This window comes from Mandrillus leucophaeus, unplaced genomic scaffold (assembly GCF_000951045.1).
Source record: "Mandrillus leucophaeus isolate KB7577 unplaced genomic scaffold, Mleu.le_1.0 Scaffold277, whole genome shotgun sequence".
Lineage (NCBI taxonomy): Eukaryota > Metazoa > Chordata > Mammalia > Primates > Cercopithecidae > Mandrillus > Mandrillus leucophaeus.
In genome coordinates this window covers 1,734,701-1,757,613 of record NW_012102887.1, presented here as the reverse complement: position 1 = coordinate 1,757,613, position 22,913 = coordinate 1,734,701, and the positions used below count along the sequence as shown (strand labels likewise).

Here is a 22,913-nt window from a genome sequence, read left to right as displayed (position 1 = left end):
AATAGAACATAAATAATCGCTTAGCTTAAAGAGGGTTTAAAAATCTGGAGGCTTGGCTGGAAGAGAGGAAGTTGACAAACGCTTCCAATATGTCTGATCTCCACCAATATTTGGAAATCAACTAACAAAGCAACTGTGCAATAAACCATGTTATCTGGGCGTGAAATACAAAATGCCCAAGTCATGACAGTTTTTAGTGTCAAAGAGACTGGGCCGTGTCAATGAGGAGAAAGAAGCTGTGACACTGACATTACCACCTCTTCTCATCAAGGAATCCAAACGGAGCCAGTGGGGAAGGATCTTCCAGAGAACAAGAAGGAAGAACTATACAGAAAGAGTTGGAAATGCTGCCTGTAAGAAGATTTGACGCAGCCTTGAACAATGTGACCAAGTCAAAGATGTGGACTCTGCCATTACATCCTGTCAATCAAGCCATGATGTGCTTTAAAAAAATCAGCTACAATAAGCCCTAAAAACTTTGTGAGAAGTCCACTGAAGTTGGAAGAAAAAACAGACTGGACTAAAGATACGAGAGTAAAAGCTTTTGCCCAAGTTGGCATCTCTTACTTCAAAGAGGAGAAGTATGAGAATACTCTTCATTTCTATAATAAACCTTTGGAAGAGCACTGAACTGCAGATATACAAGAACTGTCAATAGTTAGGAATTAATCTGGAAGGAGCAAAGTCAGTTGGCATATGTAAACCCTGACCTGATTTTGGAAGAGTAAAGGCATTGAGTGGTTTCAGAAATGGAACTATCTCCAAGCCACGCCAGCTTTATACAGAAGCCATCAAATGGCATCCATAGGATGCCAAATTCTACAGCAGTTATGTCCCTAATGTACAGCCAGAGCTCAAGGAGTAGAAGAAATATCCAGCTAGTTCCACCCTTAACACAGATTATACTTAGAAAGCAGCAATCTTAGAATCTGAAGGATAACACAGAAGCCATGAATGTCTAGCAGAAGGCCCTAGACCTGTGATTCTACTGTGAAGAAGTAGCAGATGGTTATTGGTGCCCAGTTCAGTTGATATGACAACGCTAAGGATGTGAAGCAAAAAACCATAGCTACATGGCATATCCTAAAACAAATGCAGAAGGGCTCCCAGGGACTCAGTGAATATTTTAAAAGGGTCCTGCGGGAGCTTAGAAAATCAAGAACTTCATGAATATGGGTCTGATCACAGTTTGGTGACGGCTTCTTGAGCTCTTTTTCCTTCCTTGTCACTTCTGGAAAGAGGAGCTGGGACTGCAACGAATAGAATGGAGCAAAAGTCTGGAGAGAAAAGGAAAAGCTGAATTGTATATATGTATACACATTCCTGCATGGAAAATTCAGAGATGTGCACTCACAGTCTTTGTACAGATACAGTTTCATGGCCCTCTTACCACAAGCATGATCTCCACACTCCTGACAAATTGGGCCATGTGTCCTTCCCAAAACCCGCAGTCACTGGCTTAACTGTTCTCCCCGTGATTCATGATGTTAAATTTTGGACACTGAACATGTTGGGGAGGGAAGATACTTATCTCAACTGTTCAGTGTACATTGTTCAGGTACATTGTACCTTTCCCCCTTCTGCATAAAAGTCTCACAGAAAATGGGGATGAGTATAGAGGAAAACCACTAAGGCTCTGAGTAGATTCCTGAAGAAGAGGTGGGCTTTGAACAGATTGAGAGAATCGGCCATCAAAAAACCAAGAGGACATTTACTTGAACAATCAAATTTAACTTGGGCATATAAAAGGAGAATTGTATGCATGCATGCAGAGTGTCTAGTGTTATATAACTGTGTAGCATTAGACCCTGTGACCCAACTTCCAGGAAGCTGCTTGAACCTAGGAAACTATTTCTCAGCCTCAGGGATGAATAAAAGTAAGTGCATAATCAATGAAGGATGATTCTGAGAGACATTTTAAAATTTTGCATTGAGGCCAGGCACAGTGACTCACACTTGTAATCCCAGCACTTTGGGAGGCCAAAGTGGGTGGATCTTTTGAGGTGAAGAGTTTAAGACCAGGCTGGCCAACATGGTGAAACCCCGTCTCTGCCAAAAAAATTCAAAAATTAGCCGGTCATGGTGGTATGTACCTGTAATCTCAGCTACTCAGGAGGCTGAGGCACGAAAGTCTCTTGAACCCAGGAGGCAGAGATTGCAGTAAGCCAAGATCATGCCACTGTACTCCATCCTGGGCAACACAGTGAGACCCTATCTTAAAAAAAAAAAAAAAAACTCAGATTGAAACAAAACAAACATCCAGGCTGGGCATGGTGACTCACACCTGTAATCCCACTACTTTGGGAGGCCAAGGTGGATGGATCACGTGCGGCTAGGAGTTTAAGACCAGCCTGGCCAATGTGGTGAAACCCTGTTTCTACTAAAAATGCAGAAATTATCTGGACGAGATGGCATGCACCTGTAATCCCAGCTACTCGGGAGGCTGAGGCATGAGAATCGCTTGAACCCGGGAGGTGGAGGTTGCAGTGAGCTGAAATAGCACCATTGCACTCCAGCCTGAGGAAGAGAGTCACACTGTCTCAAAAAAAAAAAAAAAAAAAAGAAGACGAAGAAAAACATCCACCTGGGATTACAGGTGTGAGCCACCATGCCCGACCAAAAACATCAATAAATATTGATTGATATTTTGAAAATCTTAATTTTCAAGTCCTTTAATTCACATACTATTTGTTTTTTACTATAAAGTTTAATTTTTTTAAAACCATAATGTCAGTCGAGTGCAGTGGCTCACGCCTGTAATCCCAGCACTTTGGGAGGCTGAGGCAGGCAGATCATGAGATCAGGAGTTCGAGATGAGCCTGGCCAACATGGTGAAACCCCGTCTCTACTGAAAATACAAAAATGAGCCAGGCGTGGTGGCGCACACCTGTAATCCCAGCTACTCTGGAGGCCGAGGCAGGAGAATTGCTTGATCCCGGGAGGCAGAGTTTGCAGTAAGCCGAGATTGTGCCGCTGCACTGCAGCCTGGGCGACAGAGCGAGACCCTATCTCAAAAAAAAAAAAAAACAACCCACAAAATAAAACCATAATGTTGCCATGGCTATTTTAGTTGGGGAAGGGGGGGTTTGTTTGTGTTGTTTTTTTATTTTTGTTGGGCGCAGTAGCTCACACCTGTAATCCCAACACTTTGGGAGGCCAAGATGGGCAGTAACACTTGAGCTCAGGAGTTCGAGATCAGCCTGGGCAACATGGCAAAACCCCCATCTCTACAAAATACAAAAATTATCCAGGTGTGGTGGTGTGTGCCTGTAGTCCCAGCTACTTGGGAGGCTGAAGTGGAAGGATCACTTGAGCCCAGGAGGCTGAAGCTCTAATGAGCCATGAGCGTGCCGCTGCACTCCAGCCTGGGTGACAGAGCAAGATCCTATCGCAAAAAAAAAAAAAAGAAAAAGTATTTTTAAATAAGCAGAAAAGTTAATGATTACTACTGTTCTAGTTATCCATTTCTATGTAACAAATCATCTTAAACTTAGTGGCTTAAAACAAACAAGCGTATGTTTTGCTCATGCATACTGTGGGTTAGGAATTTGCAGTTGCCGTGAAGGGAAAAGCTTGTTTCTGTTCTCCAATGTCTGAAGCCTAAGCTAGAAAGTCTCAAAGGCTAAGGATAACTCAACAGCTGGAGCTGCAGTTATCTGAAGATTTGTTCACTCACATGTCACTTGGTACTAGCTGTTGTCTGGGACATCCATTAGGGTTGTCGGCAGGTGCACTTATACATGGCCTCACTGGCTACTTGGCCTTCCTTGTGTTATGGTGCCATTCTTCGAAATATGAACAACCTGGGGAAAGAAAGGCAGAAGCTGTACTGTTATGACCTATCCTCAGAAGTCACTTTGCATCATTTCTGTAGTAGTCACTAGCCCTCTGAATTTCAAGGGAAAGAAACAGATCCTGTCTCTTAATGAAAGAAGGTCAAAGATATATTTTGTAAGAAGAGCATATGGGATTAGAGATTGCAGCCATTCTGCAATGCCAAAACCATTAAGCTAGATACTTTTTTAGTCTAGTTTTCAAATATTCAACCAAATCTTAATTTGTTATAACCCTAGAAGCCAGGAATGTTTATTTATAATACAGATACTCTCTGTTTCCTATATGTGCCTGTAAACACTTTTATAAATTGTTCTTATAAATAAGTATATAGTGTAAGATTAAACAAATAATAATAATCCTACCAAGTAATATTGATACTTAAAAAGAAACTAGAGTAGCATTCTTAAAGTAAATAGACATTTCTGTTTATCTGCATTATAGTAAGTAAGGGTATGTGGTGTTTTTTTAAAAAGCAAGTCTGTCAGTAATACACTGCCTGGCAGCAATTCTTGGTTGCCTTTTCTTAGTTCGTTGTAAATTTTTTGAGTAGCCTTGTATCGAGGTTCTTTTGATGCTAAGCAGCTACTAGGCTACTAAGAATATTTCTATTTCCTTCCCTTTCTTTGTGCCTTAACAGATCCGTGCAGTTGGCAGACTAAAAAGAGAGCGGTCTATGAGTGAAAATGCTGTTCGCCAAAATGGACAGCTGGTCAGAAATGATTCTCTGTGAGTAGAAGCACTAGCATTATATCTCCTTTGTAAGTTTTTTCAGGGTATTTTGTGTACCCGTATTTTTCTAAATAATTACTTCCTATAGTTTTTAAAATTTGTTTTACATCAAGTTTACATTTTTGTAGTACTTTTTGTAGTCTTAAAATCTGGCCGTTTTGTTGGTCCTCAGAATTTTTCAGCAATCTTATCCTTTCCTGTGTGGTATGATTTGCTAATTAAGTTATCACAAGGTGGTGAACTGGTCCTGTCCAGCTTTGTTTCTAATGAGCTGTGTTAAACAGTGTAGCAAGACAGGTAGAATTTTTTTCTTTCCAAAAGTATTTTTTAGCTTTCTCCTTTGTGATTCATTGAATTTTTTGGTCCTTTTCATTTTCAGAAAATACAAGTATGTTGTTTAAAAGGCTAGTTGTTTAAACCTTTCTTTCTCATTTGGTTGTATTATCAAATTCTGATCTTAAAGCTACCACAAGATCTATTAATGTTAGTGCTTTTTTACTTTTTTATTAAAATTAATGGGTTTTTACAAACAAAATGTTCCTTGAAAACTAGTCAGAATTTTAATCAGAAAGTCATTGTCAGTAGTGGCTTTTTAAATAGATTATATAAATTAATATTTCTTCCTCATTAATGTTTTGGCCAGTTTTCATGAACTCATGAACCACCTGTGATGGCAAGCATCATGTTAGCTTCTGCAGAAGCTGAAAGAATCAGGAGATGATACATCTCTTCTGAGAGCTTGCAAATCTAGATAGAAGCAAAACATTTAATTTTATTTACAAAATAGAGAACAATACAGTGATTTATATTATAGCATATTAATCTCTAGTTTGGACCTCTCTAAAGAGTATAGGAATACAGAAGGAGTTTTGATGGGGTAGGGTCATTGATATTCAAGATAAAGGATTCTTTTTTCAAATATTTTTATCCTTGCTTTGAAAGAACAAAGAAGTTCTAACTTCTATATAAATTATTTGCTTGCCTTATGGAAATTCCATTCTCTTGTGTTAGGTGAAAGGAGAACTAAAACTGCTCTGATTTCTTGGAGAATATTGAAATATCTCCTAAGGTAGTTAAAATTATTCTGTAAGACTGTGTAGGAAGACAGTGAGTTAAAATGAATATATATCTCCTTCAGGGAATGCTTGCTGCAAGATTCAGCCATTAGTAATAGAAAATTTTTTATGATTGTGTTTCCCTAGAGGTGTCTGGTTGGCAGTGATGTCAGCAGGTCCACGAGATCCATTTTTTCTAGACTATTTCCAGATGTATTACACAAACAGTTAAGAGGCTGTATCATTTATGGCTAAGGTGGCTTCTTGATCTACTTTACAGAGTGATTAAACATACACTCAAGAGCTTTAATTATTTTCTTTTTGTAACATTATCCCAAGGCAACAAAGATTTCTAGTAAGCTTTTCCACTTTATAAAGATGTGGCTTACTCTTTAGGTTCTTAGCTACTTTGACATTTTATTTAATAAAATAAAAACAAGATTACTGTAATATAGCACCACTTTTATTTTTTCTCCCGAAGTATGTATTATTGATAGCTGCATTCAACTGAAGAGAAAGGAAACCCCTTTATTATGTATGAAAACCAGTCCAGTGAAGTATGATTTAGAGTAGATGATATAGATATTTTTGCATTTACCTAATAACATCAGTTCCTCATAACAGAAAAGATTTACAGTGTTAACTAATACTTGATTTTCTTTTTTTTTAAGTTGCTTTAATGGCATTTTCTAAAATGCCATTTCAGCCTTTAATAAAACTGAGAATCTCATTTTTGGTAGTAAAACTAATGAATCTTTATACATTTTCACAGTGAAACACTTAACATTGCTTAACCATATTTTTCGTTATGGTTGTTACCATGTTATAGATGTAATTTGTTAATAATGTAACTTTGTCCTTTCTTTCCCTACTGTTGTTAATTTTATACTTTACAATTCATCTTTAAGAATCTCTATCTTACTAACTTTAGAATTGTGTGTAACGAACATATTATTCAGTGTCGTTAATGTAGTAAGGAAAAAACAATTGATATAATACCTCTATTAAAATAATTATTAAACTCTTACTATTTTTACCTACTTTAGTGTTTTCTTTGTAACATGAAATTGTTGTGCATCAGAGTGCATGAAACTTTGCCTGTCTCCACTTTATTTTATTCCATGGCTTTAAGAATGAAAGTGCAAATGGGTGTGAGAGCAGGAGCACTGGCCTTTGTTTTCTTACTTTGAAGAGGCAATAAGATTATCGTCAGCTATTAGCACAAAAGTGAGCTCTGAACAGTAAAATCAGATGTAGCTTTTTCTTTGTGTTATAAAAGCTGAATATGTAAAAGAAGCATAATTATTATTTAAGGTGGCACAGATCAGATTCTGCCCCAAGAAATAAAATTTCAAGGTTCCAGGCACCGATTTCTGCACCGGAGTACACGTAAGATTTTATCTGCTCTGCTTTTCACAAGTGGTTGTTTTGATTTTGAAGGATTATGTTAATACTAATCTATTGACCAGGTAATTGACATATGCTATCCTAATTATCTTCCTGTTTGGCTTTTTAGTACCTCTGTTTCAGGATTTCTCAAACTGCTGTTATATACTTTATTAAGGAAAAAAATAACTAGACCAACTAAAGGAAGTTGTATATGATTTTGCATGTATTGGTGAAAGCAACATGGAATATAATATGCACATAAGGACCAAGCCTCCTTTTTTGTTTATTTTGCTTTGGTTGGCATAATAGTTCTCGACAGATTCAACTTCACCTGGTTCAGTGATCCCAATTTTTTTTTTTTTTTAATTTCAGCACACTGTCTCTTCTTCTTTTCTCTTGTCCCTGAAGAAGAATGGAGAATAAGTGTGGTTTGTCATTTATTTTATAATCCTGTAGATTAAAATGATGCTTGGAAGCATTTTTTTGCTATTATTAAACCCACTGTTTTTCTGTGTGACAAAATAAGGTATGGGAATGACTCTACTCATGGAGCAGAACATTTTGGTATATAATACAAGTATCAATAGCTAATAGCGTTCTTAAGCAGCAGAAGAAACCGCACCGATAGCCAACAGTTTTCCTCTTACTCTGGTTCTATTATTATGCTTCGAGGAACTATTCAGTTGCCGTAGATAGTGGCAATATATTAAAATTTCCTCTCTATTTAAAATTCCAAGAGAAATTAATATATTTGTGTTTCGATGAAAATTTTTTCTCTTTATTATTTTACCCTATTTTTTGGAAGAGTCTGATACCTCACTGAAGAGGTTAAAGTCACAGTTTGAGAAACATTATTCCTATAAAAACTCAGAGAAAGAGGTACCTGACTTTGAACTTACTTTTAATAATGACATAGTTATGCCAAGTAAATTTTTATTTCAATTTTAGTTCTGGCATTGACTGATTTTTTTTTTTTTTTTGCTGTTTTATTTTGTTTGTTTTTTTGAGACGGAGTCTCACTGTGACTTCCAGACTGGAGTGCAGTGGCATGATCTCAGCTCACGGCAGCCTCCGCCTCCCGGGTTCAAGCGATTTCTGCCCCAGTCTCCCGAGTAGCTGAGACTACAGGCACACACCACCATGCCTGACTAATTTTTGTATTTTTAATAGAGACAGGGTTTCACCATATTGGCCAGGCTGGTCTAGAACTCCGGACCTCAAGTGATCTGCCCACCTTGGCCTCCCAAAGTGCTGGGATTATAGGCGTGAGCCACTGCGCCCAGCCCTGGTGTCGTTTACTTAACTCTTATGTAATAAGATTTCGTGTAAGCATGAGGTAGAGCTATTACTAATGAAGCATGGTAAGCATCAGTGCTTTCTTCAAATTTTTCTAATCTTTTCTTTTAAAAAGGTAATGTTGAGACTTTGCTGTTTTATAATCTCACTAGAATCAGTTTATCAAAGAACATTTTTATTAAATTACTAATATATATAATGCTGTTTACTTAATCTTCTCAGAGCCTTTGCAGTATGTTTACTTTTTTGTTTTCCACAGTAGTTCACTTGTCAAAACAGCAGAAACAGAAAGTCACTAAACCTTGGTTGGGTCCAAGAGTGGACGGAGGTGAAAGCACTGTTTCCCTCCGCAGTGGATACCTGTGTAGTACATTTTAGCTCCTGTCAAACTGATTGCTAAAATGGAGCTTATTCTTTTTTGTTTTTACATTTATTTGTAAAAAAGACCAACAAGACTGCTTAAAGTTTTAAAAAGGAAAGAGAATTGCTAAATTATTTATTGCCTCTAATTACTAATGTAGTTTTGGCGATCTTATGGTGATCCATTTCATCTGTAGATGGAATTATGTGTTATCAAACAAGGACATTTAATCTATACATACACTGGAAAAAGTAGTCATCCATTAAAAAAAAAATACTCCTGATATTGTTTTTGCTGTTTATGGAGGATTACCATACACATGAATGAAAAGCTAAATTTTTTACTAATCTTCAAAATGTTGATTTCTTTTGAGAAACAACTAGAACCTCAAGTTATGTTTTTGATGAAATAAATATCTTTACTAGTATTGATAAAAACTTAATTTCATCTTTTATCTTTCTACATAAATATTTTTCGTATTAAATTACAACTGAGGATCATGTAAGGTTTTTTCCCATTATATTCCAATTTCATGTGATCGTAAAATCTTAGAATTGAGAGGGATCTTATAGATTGTTTTAGAATCTACCGTTCTGCATTCCATCTTAGGAACTCTTTGCAGTTAATCTGAAGTAAGTTTATGTTTGACTGTTTTATAAGATGACCTCATTTCCTATGTGTGGACAGAAAATACTTGTACTTTTACAGTTTAAGTAAACAATTCATTGTTGTTTGTTTCCAGCAAAAGGATTTCTCTTAGAGAAAGTAACCCTTCTATTTTAATTTTTAATGGACCAAAATCCATTAAGTTTTTTTCATGGATTTGAGTTTCGTTCATTCATGCTGTTGCCCCAAGATTATAATTCCAAATATTGATTATTGTAGCCTTTAATATGTTAGCATGTAGCTAGTTTATTTATCAATACAGAATGATACACAAAGGGTTCAATTTAAACCCCCAAATGCAGAGGCAAAGTACTGATTAGTCCTTTAAAACTTGCTTAAGTGAATTTAGGCAGTTACGCTGACTGCTCTATCAAGAAGAGTGTAAGATGAATTGTTTGCTTATGTTTATGCAGAACTGGCCATTTTTAATTCTCATAGGCAGTAAAAGCTGCAGCTTTTCACAGTGCTGCCTAAAGAGAATTCTGAGTGTAAGACTAATGTATAGGTTTGTTTCACAGATAGGATGGTTTTGTTTGTTTGTTTGTTTTTACCCTTCTGGAATGCCCGGTATGGGTTTGCCAATTACCATGGATCAGTAGATAATGTTGGTTGATATGAATTCCCAGAGATTGCCAGTCTCTGGATGGACATTTAAGGTCACTAGTCATGAGATTGCATCAGAAAATTTGAGTTTATCTTGACACCATTAGGCCTAAATCCTATGGTGAATCAGGCTTGATAGATTAGTTACTTTGTATGTTAAGATTTGGCTTAGATCTTCTAAGCAGTCTTTGAAAAACATGGTTTTCATATTATGGTACTTCTCTCTTTGGATCGCCAAGCCATTCAAAGTTATTCATAAAATTGTGGAGGAGATTTTGTTTTTTAATTTTCTGGGACTCTGGGAATAATATTAGATGACTGTAACTATCCTGTGAAAAATTATCCCAGTTATTTTGTAGTTTCCAAACAAATACATGCTGTTAGAAAAGATTACACAGTCAAAATAAGAGATTTTATTTTTTCAATTGTTTACCATCTGCTTTGTTTTTATTCTTTTAGACGTAATACACATTGGATGACGTTTAGCCTGATGTTAGTTTTGCCTTGACGTTGAGAATGTTGAACCCTCATCCCACTGTCATAGTCCTCTTATTGTAACAAACCATCTGCCACGTCCGTATGTCAGTTAAGTTAAATACCTCACATAATCATGCTGTAACGTTAAACGGCTCCCTGAAAATACTGACACAGATCTTAAGCGTTTAGGTTAGAACCACAAGAATTGGTTCATTCAGCTTTCAGAAAGTACTGGCAGGGGAGTCAAATGAAATTATGAACCTCAGCCCACACATGAAAGAACGATTAAGATTATTGTCACTAAGAAACCCAGAAATAGTTATCAGCCATTGATAATTTAAGAAGTGTCCTTGCCTTCTTTCACTGTACTCACAGATTTGGTAATATTTTTATGCTTTAGTCATTTAACTAGAGAACATATGCTTTCTATAACTAAACAATCAAAATGCTTTGTTACCATTTTCTAAGACGAATTCATCCTTAAATCAGTGTCATTTACTCGTCATAAACTTCAACTTGCTTCATTGGCTTTATGAAGTTTTTGAAATGGTGTTTTTATGGAATCACTTTTGATTCATGTGTTTAAACTTTGACATCTGTATGTGAGAATTCCCTGTCCTACTCTTCTAATCATCCATAAGTTGACAGCAGTGTTGTTTCTTAGAAGTTTGGTTTATTGAATTGGAATATAAACACAGAGTAAAGAATGCTGCTTCTCCAATGGGAGGAGTTGAACACATTCATTGCTGTAGTTATCTTCCCTCTCTACAGTTCTTTCATATTCAGTTTATTTATTTTGATGTTTAGGGTTACAAAGTTATAATTGCTCCCTTATAGCTAGTTTTTGAAAACAATTCAAAATGTTTATTCTTTGACTGTTTTCTTGGGGGGGAGAGTGAAGGGTGGGAAAGCGGGGCAAGAACACTAAGAAAATTAAGATAAAGACTGCTCAGCAGAAGTTTTATAAAAATCTGACTTGAGTGTTTTTCTCTTCATTTGCTGTGCTTGTGTAAACAGTGTGACACCATCGCCACAACAGGCTCGGGTCTGTCCTCCCCATATGTTACCTGAAGACGGAGCTAATCTTTCCTCTGCTCGTGGCATTTTGTCGCTTATCCAGTCTTCTACCCGTAGGGCATACCAGCAGATCTTGGATGTGCTGGATGAAAATCGCAGGTGATTGGCCATCCGTGACTCTTGCCAGCTTTGTTGCATAGTTTTTGGCCTCTTGTTTAGTGGACTGTGGTGTCTTTCTTTTCTGTTTTTACCTTCTAGCCTCTTTCTAAGATGCAATGATTTGAAACAGCTTGCTTTACTTTCTTTTAATTTGAAATTATTGTCCAAAATTCACATTTCGCAAGATTACATTACCTTTCCTTCTGTCAGGGAGAGTATACATAGAAAGCGTAGTGATTTTTTTCAAAGGCTTTTCTAGCCTGTTCTAAGTACTTGTTTCCACTTGGGGATATGCCAAGGGTTCCCGTTGGATTGAGTGTTGCACTGAAGCTTACTAGTCCTCTTTAATTAATCTTGGTGTAATTATTTATGCTACTTATATGATTGGATTAATAAAGCAAATCTGAGGAGGTGATGTCAGTGCAGCTGCCAGGACACTTTTTTCCTTTCCTCCCAGCTATGGATTTCTAGGCTTGTTTTGAAAATTCCAGGTGCTACCATCTTTTTGATAATACTGGTATTTTTCAGTGTTGATAATTTATCTCGCTTTTGAACATCTCCAAGTAAAATCATCAATAGTAAACTTAGACTTATTCATAGAAATAATTTTTTTGCAGTTATTTCAAATACTTTTTGTCCTCGCTTTATTACTACATAATGTTTTAAAGGAAATTCAGGGAGCTTTTTTGGCATACTGTGGGAAAGATAGAGTCAATTTCATTTCGACTCTGAACATTTATCTAGTGGCTTCTGGTAGTCAGGGTTTGAATTTTCATGATTATTTACTTGTTACTTTTTGCATTTTGAAGATTTCACAATAAATTAAGCTGGCCCTTCTAATAAATCGTGTTTCTTACCTTAGGAACGAATATGACTTCTGGCTTGCACTGAACAAACTTTTTCTTGTTAAGTGCTTGTAGTCCTCACACAGGCCCTGGGTATGTCACCATACTTCACAAGCACTTGTCCATGCTACTTATCCTTGTTAAATCCAGGACCTTTCGGGGCCTTCCCAGAGTTGACCTAGTGCTATGCATTTGGGCCCAAGGACTGAAAGCTGCACTGAAAAGAGCTTAAAAAGAAAGCTCATGGCATGAGGGTGTGGGGAGGGGAATTATATATACATGTATATGTATAGATGTGTTTTGTTTGTTTTTCCCCAAGGGTTTAGACTCCCTTTTGTGCTTTTTGAAGCTTCAAAGACATTCTTGGACTATTCGGAAGCTATAAGAAGCAGCAAGGTTCAGAACAAAAAGCATGGATTCAGGGAGTCAGTCAGAATTAACCCGGATCCACCCCAGTGCATAGCTGCATAATGGCCTTGAACAAATTGCTTAGCTTCTTTTGGCCTCATTTTTCTCATCTGTTGAAAACTAGAGAGGAAGGATAATAATATCTAGCTTTCTGAATTCTTGTGAGGATCTTCTCCCCTCCCCCACCTTTAATTATAATGGGATAATGGCCTCCAATTCTTTATTTAGTGTGGTAGGAGATCTTTCAAACAATATTAAATATAAAGTAGCTGGCACTTAAGAACTAATATTTACAAGGGTCTGTTTTCTCTTCCCTCCTTAAAACAGATTTATTTTCCATCAACTAACTTGTTTAACTTTTTAATTACAGTAAGTCCTTAGTGGAAACCAGATTATTAGGTGCGAATATGTCATATCAAATACTATTACATTTAAAATATCTGAATGAGAGAGATATTTCCAAATTTTGTATAAAAAGTAATAATAGCTAGATGGCAAGGTCACAATACATTAAAATTATATGTCTCAAAAAGTAAAAAAAGAAAAAAAAAAGTTTCGTCTCAACCCCCACGATCAGCATATATACACAGTTCATTGCAGTCATGTGGAACTTATAAAAAGAATGGATTTTTTCCTCCATAATGGAAAAGCATTGTGCCTCAGAGTCAAATGTATAAAATCAAAAATCGTATTAGTATAAACTTTGTATTTTTTTAATATTGAAAAATATTTTGGACTTTAAGTGAAATTTTATTTCACTTTTTTACATTGTGATGAATTGATAACTCTAAAATCCCTTTTCTGAGAAGGAGTTCTCTTTTCTCATTCATTTCAGTAAGTTTTTAAAAGTTCATGAAGGAATTATATTAATAATGCTTTGCTCCTAGGTCTGTAGCATTAGTTGTTACCTTGGAGCCTGGAGGGTTAGATTCTTATCAGTCTAATTGATGCTTTCAGTATTGAAAGGATTTTTTTAAGTTGTATTCACTTAGGATCTCAGTGTTGAGCAAGATTTTGTCAGAATTTTAAGTGCCAAATCAGTTTTTATTTCCTCTGTGAGAAGTATCCGGCATGACTTTTCAGATATAAGAAATAGGAATGTGAAATTTGGATAATGTTCTACTTGCATGATTATAAAATAATACTGCTTATAAAATTTTAAGTGCTTCTGTGTTCCTTGCTCTGTACATCATTTTTTCCTTTCTATTTTATTACTCTTAGCTATTATGCTAATGCAATACTTTATCTTTCGTCATATGCCATCACATTAGGTATGGTTAATTTAAGCTAGAACTATTTGGCGGAAAAAGAAAAACGCTTTCTGCTTGCTTTATCACTGTGAAATAATGCAGATTCACAATTCCTTGACTTAAGAACTATTTTCAGTGTACATTTTAAAGGACGCTGTCAAAAGGTTTATGTACTATATATTTTTTTCTCACAAGCATGTAGATGATCTAAACCAAGCTCAACATGAAAACCAATTTAAATCCTAGGTACATGTTAGAAAACTATTTACACAGGTCAGTGTTACGCATTTGGAAAACCGATATATTGAAAATTTACCAAAACACCAGGTGTGTTATTTGCTCAGGTGCAGCAGAAATCAAAATACTGTTATGATTTGGTCCTTACCTGGTTAGAAAATGTCCGTCTCTCCCTACATCTGTTAGAGCTATGTACCTCATTTTACAATGTAAAATATTAACATCTTAAAAAAGAAACTTAGTTCCTGTGTAAGAACATTATTTAAATATTGATAGATGAGTCATGCTTAGCTCTTATTTTTAGGAGGGGCTTGATTATTTTTATACAGTTTTTCCTTAACAGACTGTACCAGCTTTGAGTGAATAGAATAAGAAATCAATGTGTGAATAATTTATATTTTTGGCAAGTATCCCTATAAATATACAGCTTGGAAGACCTGGAAATCCAGAGTTGCAGTGGATACAATGTTTGTTATTTATAATTTTTCTCTTTTAAAAGAAAAAGTATAATTCCTGATTCCCAATTAAACTGTCTATTTTCTGTAGCAGATTACATTTTTATAGCAAAGAAACACATGTTCTGTTACATCAGAGCATATTTACTCAAAAAACGTCAGTACACAAGCACAAGTTAATGGTGGAGCTTGGTGGTAGCCTTGGATTTCTTTCCCTTTTACCACTCTACAAAACATACTGTTGAAGAGATTTTATGTATTAAATCATACTTATCATAGAAAATGGTACTTGAATGAAGTTTCTAATTTTGCCAAATACCTGTCTAATGTACTTTTATATTATATGTGTCAATTGCCAGTGTGAGAAGACAAAATGAAATACGTTGTGAAAGGTAACTGTATTATTTTCTGGCTCTGCATTATAAAAGGGAGATCTCTGTGGTGGAATATGTTGAATATGACAGATCCATTTGAACATGCTGTGTGCAGTTTAAAAAGCTTTAAGAAGCACACAGCGATGGCTTCATCTAATTAACCATTTTCATGTTAGTATAATTTAAGATTGTAGTTAAATAACAGGTTTCCTAATACCACAGAGTAAATATGGTACTAGGATGAGATGAGTTAAAAGACCTGTCTCAAGCATATGTGATTTCTCCATGTTTTTTAGCCAGTAAAATAAAAGTCAAACGTGTGGGGAAACACCCCAAAAATTCTTTGAATCCCTTGTCATCTAGGCTCCCGAAATTTATTTAAGCACTGGTAGTACCTTTAAGACATATAGAAGTTAAACATTAGAATTTTCTTACATAAATTGAATTATCAGAAAATAATGATTTGTATTGTAGTCAAAATTCCACAGCTGTGCCAACTTACAGAAAAAATTAGTGCATTTGGTATTAAACATTTACCATTATATAATTCAGTGTTGTCTTGATACTTAAATTCAAGCAAAACCAGATCGGTTACTTAGAGAATTAGATATCCAAAATAGGATTTAATAATTCTTCGAATCTTTATATGGATCCAATACTCCAGTCTCCTTTCTCTGCTTAGTAAATATTGCTGACTGTTTTAGGGGGAATTGACCAGTGAACAGGTAGAACCTTTTGTTTTGTGATTTTAAAATATAAAACTCACTGGAAAGCTTACTGTTCATCAAGGTAGAAAGCTAACTCCTCTAGCGCCAAAGCGTATACTGAGAATGGGTGGAAATGCCCACCAGGTTTCCCAGTGCACCTTAGTCTTCATTCCCAGCGGCCCTGTATGCCACTCCTGGTTGTCTCAAGATCAGACTCAGATTGTGGATTGCACTTCCTGTAATGTGCTCCAGCACATCTCCTGATCTTCTCAGCTTCAGAGTGGAGGCTTGCATTTTCACTCTGGAGAGCTGAGAGTTTGACACGCAGCCGCAGTGAGACATCAGGCACTACTCAGAATTAATAAGGTGGGAGGGAAGGAACAGTGGGAAATGGAGTTTCTTGAAATTTATGAATACAGTTTTTGAGATGGAGCTGTTGATATCAGATGAGCAACCATGGTCATACCGGTGCAGCTAACCAGGTCCTGATATGCTTTTAAAGGTGCTAGTGATTTTTTTTTCCAACTAGAAGAAAGGAATTACACTTTTTAAACAGAGTTGTCTTCTGTCTTAAATTTCATAATGTAAAGCACCAAGAAAATTATTTTATATGTTGGTGCTATTTTGTCATGTAAATATAGATTCCCTTTGTTTCTTTGATCGATAGTAATGTTGAGTTTATGAAAATGATAAAATGGAGGACACATGAGACAAGGATTTTTTCAAGTGATTGAGAGATATTATATTGTATTGAAATATACAATATAATCCTATTTGACATTTATTTGTCTTGTTTTTGCTTTTATTTTATTACTTCTCTGTTTCCTGATTCTGTCTTGTGCCTTCTCCCGCAAAAACCTGCCTTAGACCTGTGTTGCGTGGTGGGTCTGCTGCCGCCACTTCTAATCCTCATCATGAGAACATCAGGTAAATTTTGAGACTTTGTAATTACCAGGGTAAATGGTTGGCGGAATTTGTGTGTTGCAGGGCATGATGCATGTCGTAGCCACACCTGTGTTTGTAGCTGAACTTCTTTCTACAGCTTTCCTCGATGGGTACATCTTGCTTCTCTCTAAGAACAGTGAATAATCAGTCATGACATTTGGCCAGTTAGTATGAGGGAAAATGTTTAATAATTATGTTACGATGTGAACAGCTATTTTATTTAAGTGTAGTGTTAATAGTTTATAGGTGGTTTGTAATAATTGACATGCTAAAACAGAAAAAACGTCTTAAATCTCATCTTATGTACATCATTTTAATGGTTGCCTGAATTGTGCCCAGCATTTCCTTTTAAGTTGTTAATTATCTGGAATGTCACTTCCGGTGTGTGAACAAACCTCTTTGTTTGTAAGGCATCATCTTAAACTGGGAGGCATCAGTATTAACAGCTCCACAGTTCGGGAAGGCACGTATTTAGAAAGGAAATTGAGTTTTAAGCATTTTTATCATCTGTTGATTTAAGGCCTTCTCTCTTATTTCTGCCCCTTTCACACTTTCAGACATGTGTAGGCTGAGTGTTCCTTTCTTCCTGATATGCACAGGGGCTGGCAGAATGGCACATACAAACACATACAATTCTCAAGTGCCAAAATCCCCATTTAGTTTTCCCATAGTCTGGAAAAACAAACTCGTTGGTATCCACAGACGCTATTACTGTATAACTTTTTCAGTCGGTTTTATTCAAGCAGAAATGTATTATCTGTAGCCGTAGATTTAAAACTGGCAGCATCATTTCTGTGCTTAGAAGAAGCTGGTGCATTCATCGAAGCAAGAGAAAAGGGAAACATTAGCTGCTCATTAAAACTGAATTCATGTTGGAGGAGTTGGAAAGCGTGACTGTGGTAATCCCTCACCACTCTGCTGACTTCTTTTTACAGTCTTAGTTCAGTTCATTGTTGTTTTCCCTTATATTCTTCTCTAAGTTTGTGATCCTTTTATCTTTCAGCCAGTGGTCTAACTTAGCATTAGAGTTTTTTAGTTCTAATAAATGCAGGTTTTTGTTTAAAACACAATGTAAAGTAACATATTTTTGTTTTCAATTGAATTATATAGGTAAAATCTTTGGTCATATCCTTATATTTCTTTGCAAATGGAGATTTCCTTTTCAGATATCTAAACCTTAGTTAATTCAGGATATAAATTGTGAGTAATCGCTTTCATTTGTATTTCATTCTCTATGTTCAGTTCAGATCCCTTTAACAATTGCTTCTGTTGGATTTTTTTTTTCTAATTAGTCATCTGTTATGTGGCCTCAGAGAAAGAGAAGAGTTTTGTTTTGAGGATGAAGTGAAGGAAAAGGGAACCTTCAACCTTTATTTTTTCCACTAATCATTTGTAAACCCATAGTTCCAGCATCTGCTAACTTAGAAGTTTACTTCTCTAACTGGTAAAATTACCCTCAGTGCCCCAGGTTGTTTACTGTGTTCTCAGGAAACAAGGGGACAGTTAATGAGAAAGCAAGACAAGTTAGCCATAGAAGGAACATTTGGAGATGGTTGTAGATTATCTAGGGTCAGTACACGTCATCTATTGTTTAAGGTTTTTTGCATACTTTATTAAATTATTACTTTTAACAATATTTAAAACAAAAGGATTTTCTGGATAGACTTGTCTTGAACATGTCTGGATGAAACGTGTAATTCCGCTTCATATCCCTTTGTTGTGGGTATGTACTTTTTGTATGGGGACTTGCTGAGCTAGATGTTAGAGTAGATGATCCATGTGCTAATTCTGTGTACTACACAGGAGTAACTTTTAATTCAGCTTGTTTATGTTCTGCTCATTTAGAAAATGTACTGTGCCATTTTGCTGAAATAACCAGTTAGGATATAAAATATATGGGAGGTGAATTGTGTGGTTATATAAGTTGTAGCTTAATGAAGCTATTAATTAAATTTTAAAATGTGGAAATCCAGGCAAAGGAGAGGAATGGCATTTGTCTTTGTTTTTCAGAAGTTTAGTGTCATTCACCTAAAAAGTAGTTCCCCTTTAGAAGTAACTGCATTGGAACAAAAAGTACTTTTTTATTATGCTTTCTCTGGATTTTGTCTTAGGGGTTTTTCAGTATTATTTTGTACACAGCCTCTTATTCATTATTGGGCCAATTCTGGAGCTAAATGTAGTGGCAAGATGTATTCAGGAGATTTCATAATTGTTTCTGTGGGAGAATACACTAGAGCCTAAGTAATTAGAAATAAGAAGTAAAGAATAGGCTGGGCGTGGTTGTTCAGACCTGTAATCCCAGCACTTTGGGAGGCTGAGACGGGTGGATCACCTGAGGTCGTGAGTTTGAGACCAGCCTGGCCAAAATGGTGAAACCCCGTCTCTACTAAAAGTACAAAAATTAGCCGGGCATGGTGGTGGGTGCCTGTAATCCCAGCTACTTGGGAAACTGAGGCAGGAGAATCACTTGAACCCCGGAGGTGGAGGTTGCAATGAGCCAAGATTGCGCCATTGCACTCCAGCCTGGGCAACAAAAGTGAAACTCTGTCTCAAAAAAAAAAAAAAAAGAAGTAAAGAATACAAATGGTAAGACAAGAGACAATGAGAAGAGGTGATGAGTCTTTCTTTTTTTAGTTAGAGTTAGTCTACTTTGTGTTCCCTGCCAGTGAGTCTGTGCCTGTGGGCTTACATATGGACATAAGTTTGTGTAAGAATCATATTTTGTTCTATCCTAAGTGTCAGCTCTCAGACCTTTTCAGTCAGGGACCCTTTTTAGCATCGCCAATCCTTCTGGCTTGAGAATTTTCTATTTGTATCTTTAGTCAGGATTTTTTTCTCATTCTCCGATTTTTAGTGCCCCTGTTCAATATTGTAGACAGTTGTCATTTTAAGCTTTTTCCTTTCCTTTATTAGTACAAATTCAGGTGGTAAAATATTTTAGTAATTCATGTTATTAGTACCAGTTTTCTGAATACTACTTTGAGCATTACGCAAAGCATGACATGGCGTGCCAGTTACTCTGAGTTCTACTTTAATATTCGTTTGTCTTTCTGTCTCTTATCTGCAGGTATGGCATTTCAAATATAGATACAACAATTGAAGGAACGTCAGATGACCTGACTGTTGTAGATGCAGCTTCACTAAGACGACAGGTATTTAGTGTACCAAATAAGATAGATTTCTCAGTTAAATTCATACAGTATTTTAAAGTGATAGTTCTCAACATTTTATCATTTTCTCTCCTGTGGGACCCATGAATTGAACTATTTTATCTGTCAAGCTAGTAAGCCATAATTGATTTTCTCGTTTTGATTAAAGATATATTAAACTACCATTTACATGTTGTGGTCACCGTAAAACAGTATTACCAAGATAGATGAATGTAATTTTGGCCGATAACAAAGAGTCTTTAGCAAACCATTACAGCCATAAGTTGCTTGTTTGGCTTCTGAAATGTGGAACAATCACTTTGGAACCTTTGTTACTGTGTTTAATAACTCCATTTTGGAAACTGCTCCTTGCAGCTTGCACAGCATCTCTGCATATGTATTTCTTGTATTCTGTAATAAATCATTTCTTAGAACTGCAGTTGCACATGTGTATTTTTTAATACTCCCACAGCCTTGAGTATCACACAGACATACACACATGTGAAGAAGGCATAGTTGGTTTTCTCATTGTGTCTATGCCAAATAGATGTAGAGGGAAATTGAATTAAATAAGGTGTTTTTAGATGAAGATCAGTAGGAGAACATGAGCTTAAGCAGGCAGTTGGTTATTCAGCCCCGGGCTTTTCACAGTAAGGGCTAACAGCAAGGGTGGTACTGTACTGTCAGCCAGCAGCATTTCCAGCAGCTGGGGGATCAGCCTTCAGGCCTGAAGGGTTTGGATGCCATATCCCAAGGCCCACTACAGTAGGTGATTTCACTGGATTGTGTCAGTAATTCAGAGGTGGACAGAGAAGGCAGTTATGCCGGGTTAAAGATGAACAACTGAGGTTGAGTGACAAGAAGTTCCTAGGAGAGACATAGGAAGGGAAAGGAATCCCGTATTCTTTGTGCTGTGGTAAGCCTGCCAAAATGCATACTGAGTCTTTTCTGCCAGAATAACAGTAGGTAACAGCTTCCTCACCTCACTTTGTAATCAAGTTAGGAAGGAAATATACCCTTCCTAACTCAGAGATCTGAAGAAGGGAAAGGGAAAGGATGTTTAAGTGAATTTGAGCTGTCATGAATGACGTGTTTTTCTATATGTAGTTGTGTTTATTTTGCTCCAGATGCAACTTTCCATGTTTGTAATAATACTTTTGTTGACAAATTATGATACTACTTTATAAGAATCTGATTGCTCTATTCATAAAAGCCTCTATATTGTATTTTTTGTGTGTTTTTTTTCACTTAGATAATCAAACTAAATAGACGTCTACAACTTCTGGAAGAGGAGAACAAAGAACGTGCTAAAAGAGAAATGGTCATGTATTCAATTACTGTAGCTTTCTGGCTGCTTAATAGCTGGCTGTGGTTTCGCCGCTAGAGGTAACATCAGCTCTCAAAAATATTGTCTCAACAACTGGAAATATAAAAGATTTGCAAACTTCTTTGTTTCTGTCTCTGCGTTGTATGCCATTTTATAGTCCACTCCCTGAAAATGTATTTCTTCCAGAAAGTCTGGAGGAAGGACCTATATTTGTAGAAGTGAAGGTATATTCTGTCACTCAGCTGTATTCACGTTTGAGCAGTTCTGCAGTAACACCTGCTTAAAATTCTCCCTTTGCATGTTTTGTAAATAGGCTCCAGTTTTGTTTTTTAAAAGGAATTTATTTTTTGCCTCATCAGTCCACACAAGTGATTCTGAATAGGAGAGAGTCTGTAGAGAATTGATTTAGATAAGTGTCTGTGAAAGAAAAACAATTTTTTTGTCCTATTTCTCAAACACTGTTAAGCAGTTTTGTTAATAGACATTTTTGCATCAACACTTCAGCATTAACACTTTCAAAGTCATGGTCTGGTGCCAGATTTGAGAAACTCGAACCACCTAATATTTCATAACCTTCTTCATTAGGTACTTGTACAGATTAAGTTCTAACATTTCAGCAGTTTAATATGTGTGCAATATGTGCATTCTTTCATTTTAGTTTTGCACTTGGTTTTCTATAAAGTACGTTTTTACTCAGTTCATGTGTGAACAATTTAAAAAACTACAGAATAAGGTACAAATGTAGTGTATTTAATAAACTGTCAAGCAAAGCAGTATTTGGCTATTGGAGGATTTTATTTCATCATTTGTGCGATCAGCTACATTTTGTATCGTATTACCTTATATGAGTCTTCCTGTCTCAGGAGCAAGTAATACAATTAATGACATGGTAGGTCGCAAGAACCTACTGTGCTTCCTTTCAGACCTTCATCCTGGTATTGGTGGCTGTTGGTTGCATTGTAGGTGGTTTTCTAATTTATAATATCTATAAAGTGGTTCAGGTTTAAATACCTTGAGTTGTGTATACTTTTTTTTTTTGAGATGGAGTCTTGCTCTGTTGCCGATGCTGGAGTCCAATGGCGTGATCTTGGCTCCCTAGAACCTCCACCTCCCAGGTTCAAGTGATTCTCCTGCCTCAGCCTCCCGAGTAGCTGGGATTACAGGCGCTGGCCACCACACCCAACTAATTTTTGTATTTTTAGTAGATACGGGGTTTTGCCATGTTGGCCAGGCTGGTCTCGAACTCCTGACCTCAGGTGATCCGCCTGCCTCAGCCTCCCAAAGAGCGGGAATTACAGCCACCGCGCCCAGCCAGAGTTGTATATACTTTTTTCATTGTGGTATTTATTTGCTAATTATATATATATACTGGTGAATTTAAATCTCAAGACTGGGTGTGGTGGCTCACGCCCGTAATCCCAACACTTTGGGTGGCCTAGGCGGGCGGATCACTTGAAGTCAGGAGTTCGAGCCCAGCCTGGCCAATACAGTGAAACCCCGTCTCTACCAAAAATACAAAAATTAGCCAGGTGTGATGGCAGACATGGTGGCAATAGCTTTCCCAGCTACTCGGGAGGCTGAGGCAGGAGAATCACTTGAACCCAGAAGGCAGAGGTTGCAGTAAGCT

The 22,913-nt window shown here is 36.6% G+C and overlaps 1 protein-coding gene across 8 annotated transcripts in view; it reads left to right on the top strand.

Moving 5' to 3' along the window:
- Positions 1-22,057, top strand: part of MFF (mitochondrial fission factor) — a 32,517-nt gene extending 10,460 nt beyond the window's left edge. For 2 of the 8 annotated variants that reach the window (XM_011984965.1, XM_011984966.1), the window contains 6 exons: positions 4,475-4,563; positions 6,936-7,010; positions 11,431-11,589; positions 16,733-16,792; positions 19,878-19,962; positions 21,212-22,057. In XM_011984965.1, the coding sequence (XP_011840355.1) occupies positions 4,475-4,563; positions 6,936-7,010; positions 11,431-11,589; positions 16,733-16,792; positions 19,878-19,962; positions 21,212-21,343 (600 nt within the window). In that variant the 3' untranslated portion in view covers positions 21,344-22,057. The remainder of the gene's footprint in view (positions 1-4,474; positions 4,564-6,935; positions 7,011-11,430; positions 11,590-16,732; positions 16,793-19,877; positions 19,963-21,211) is intronic. The other 6 variants (XM_011984969.1, XM_011984970.1, XM_011984972.1 and 3 more) reach the window with 4 other exon arrangements.
- The last annotated feature ends 856 nt before the right edge of the window (positions 22,058-22,913 follow it).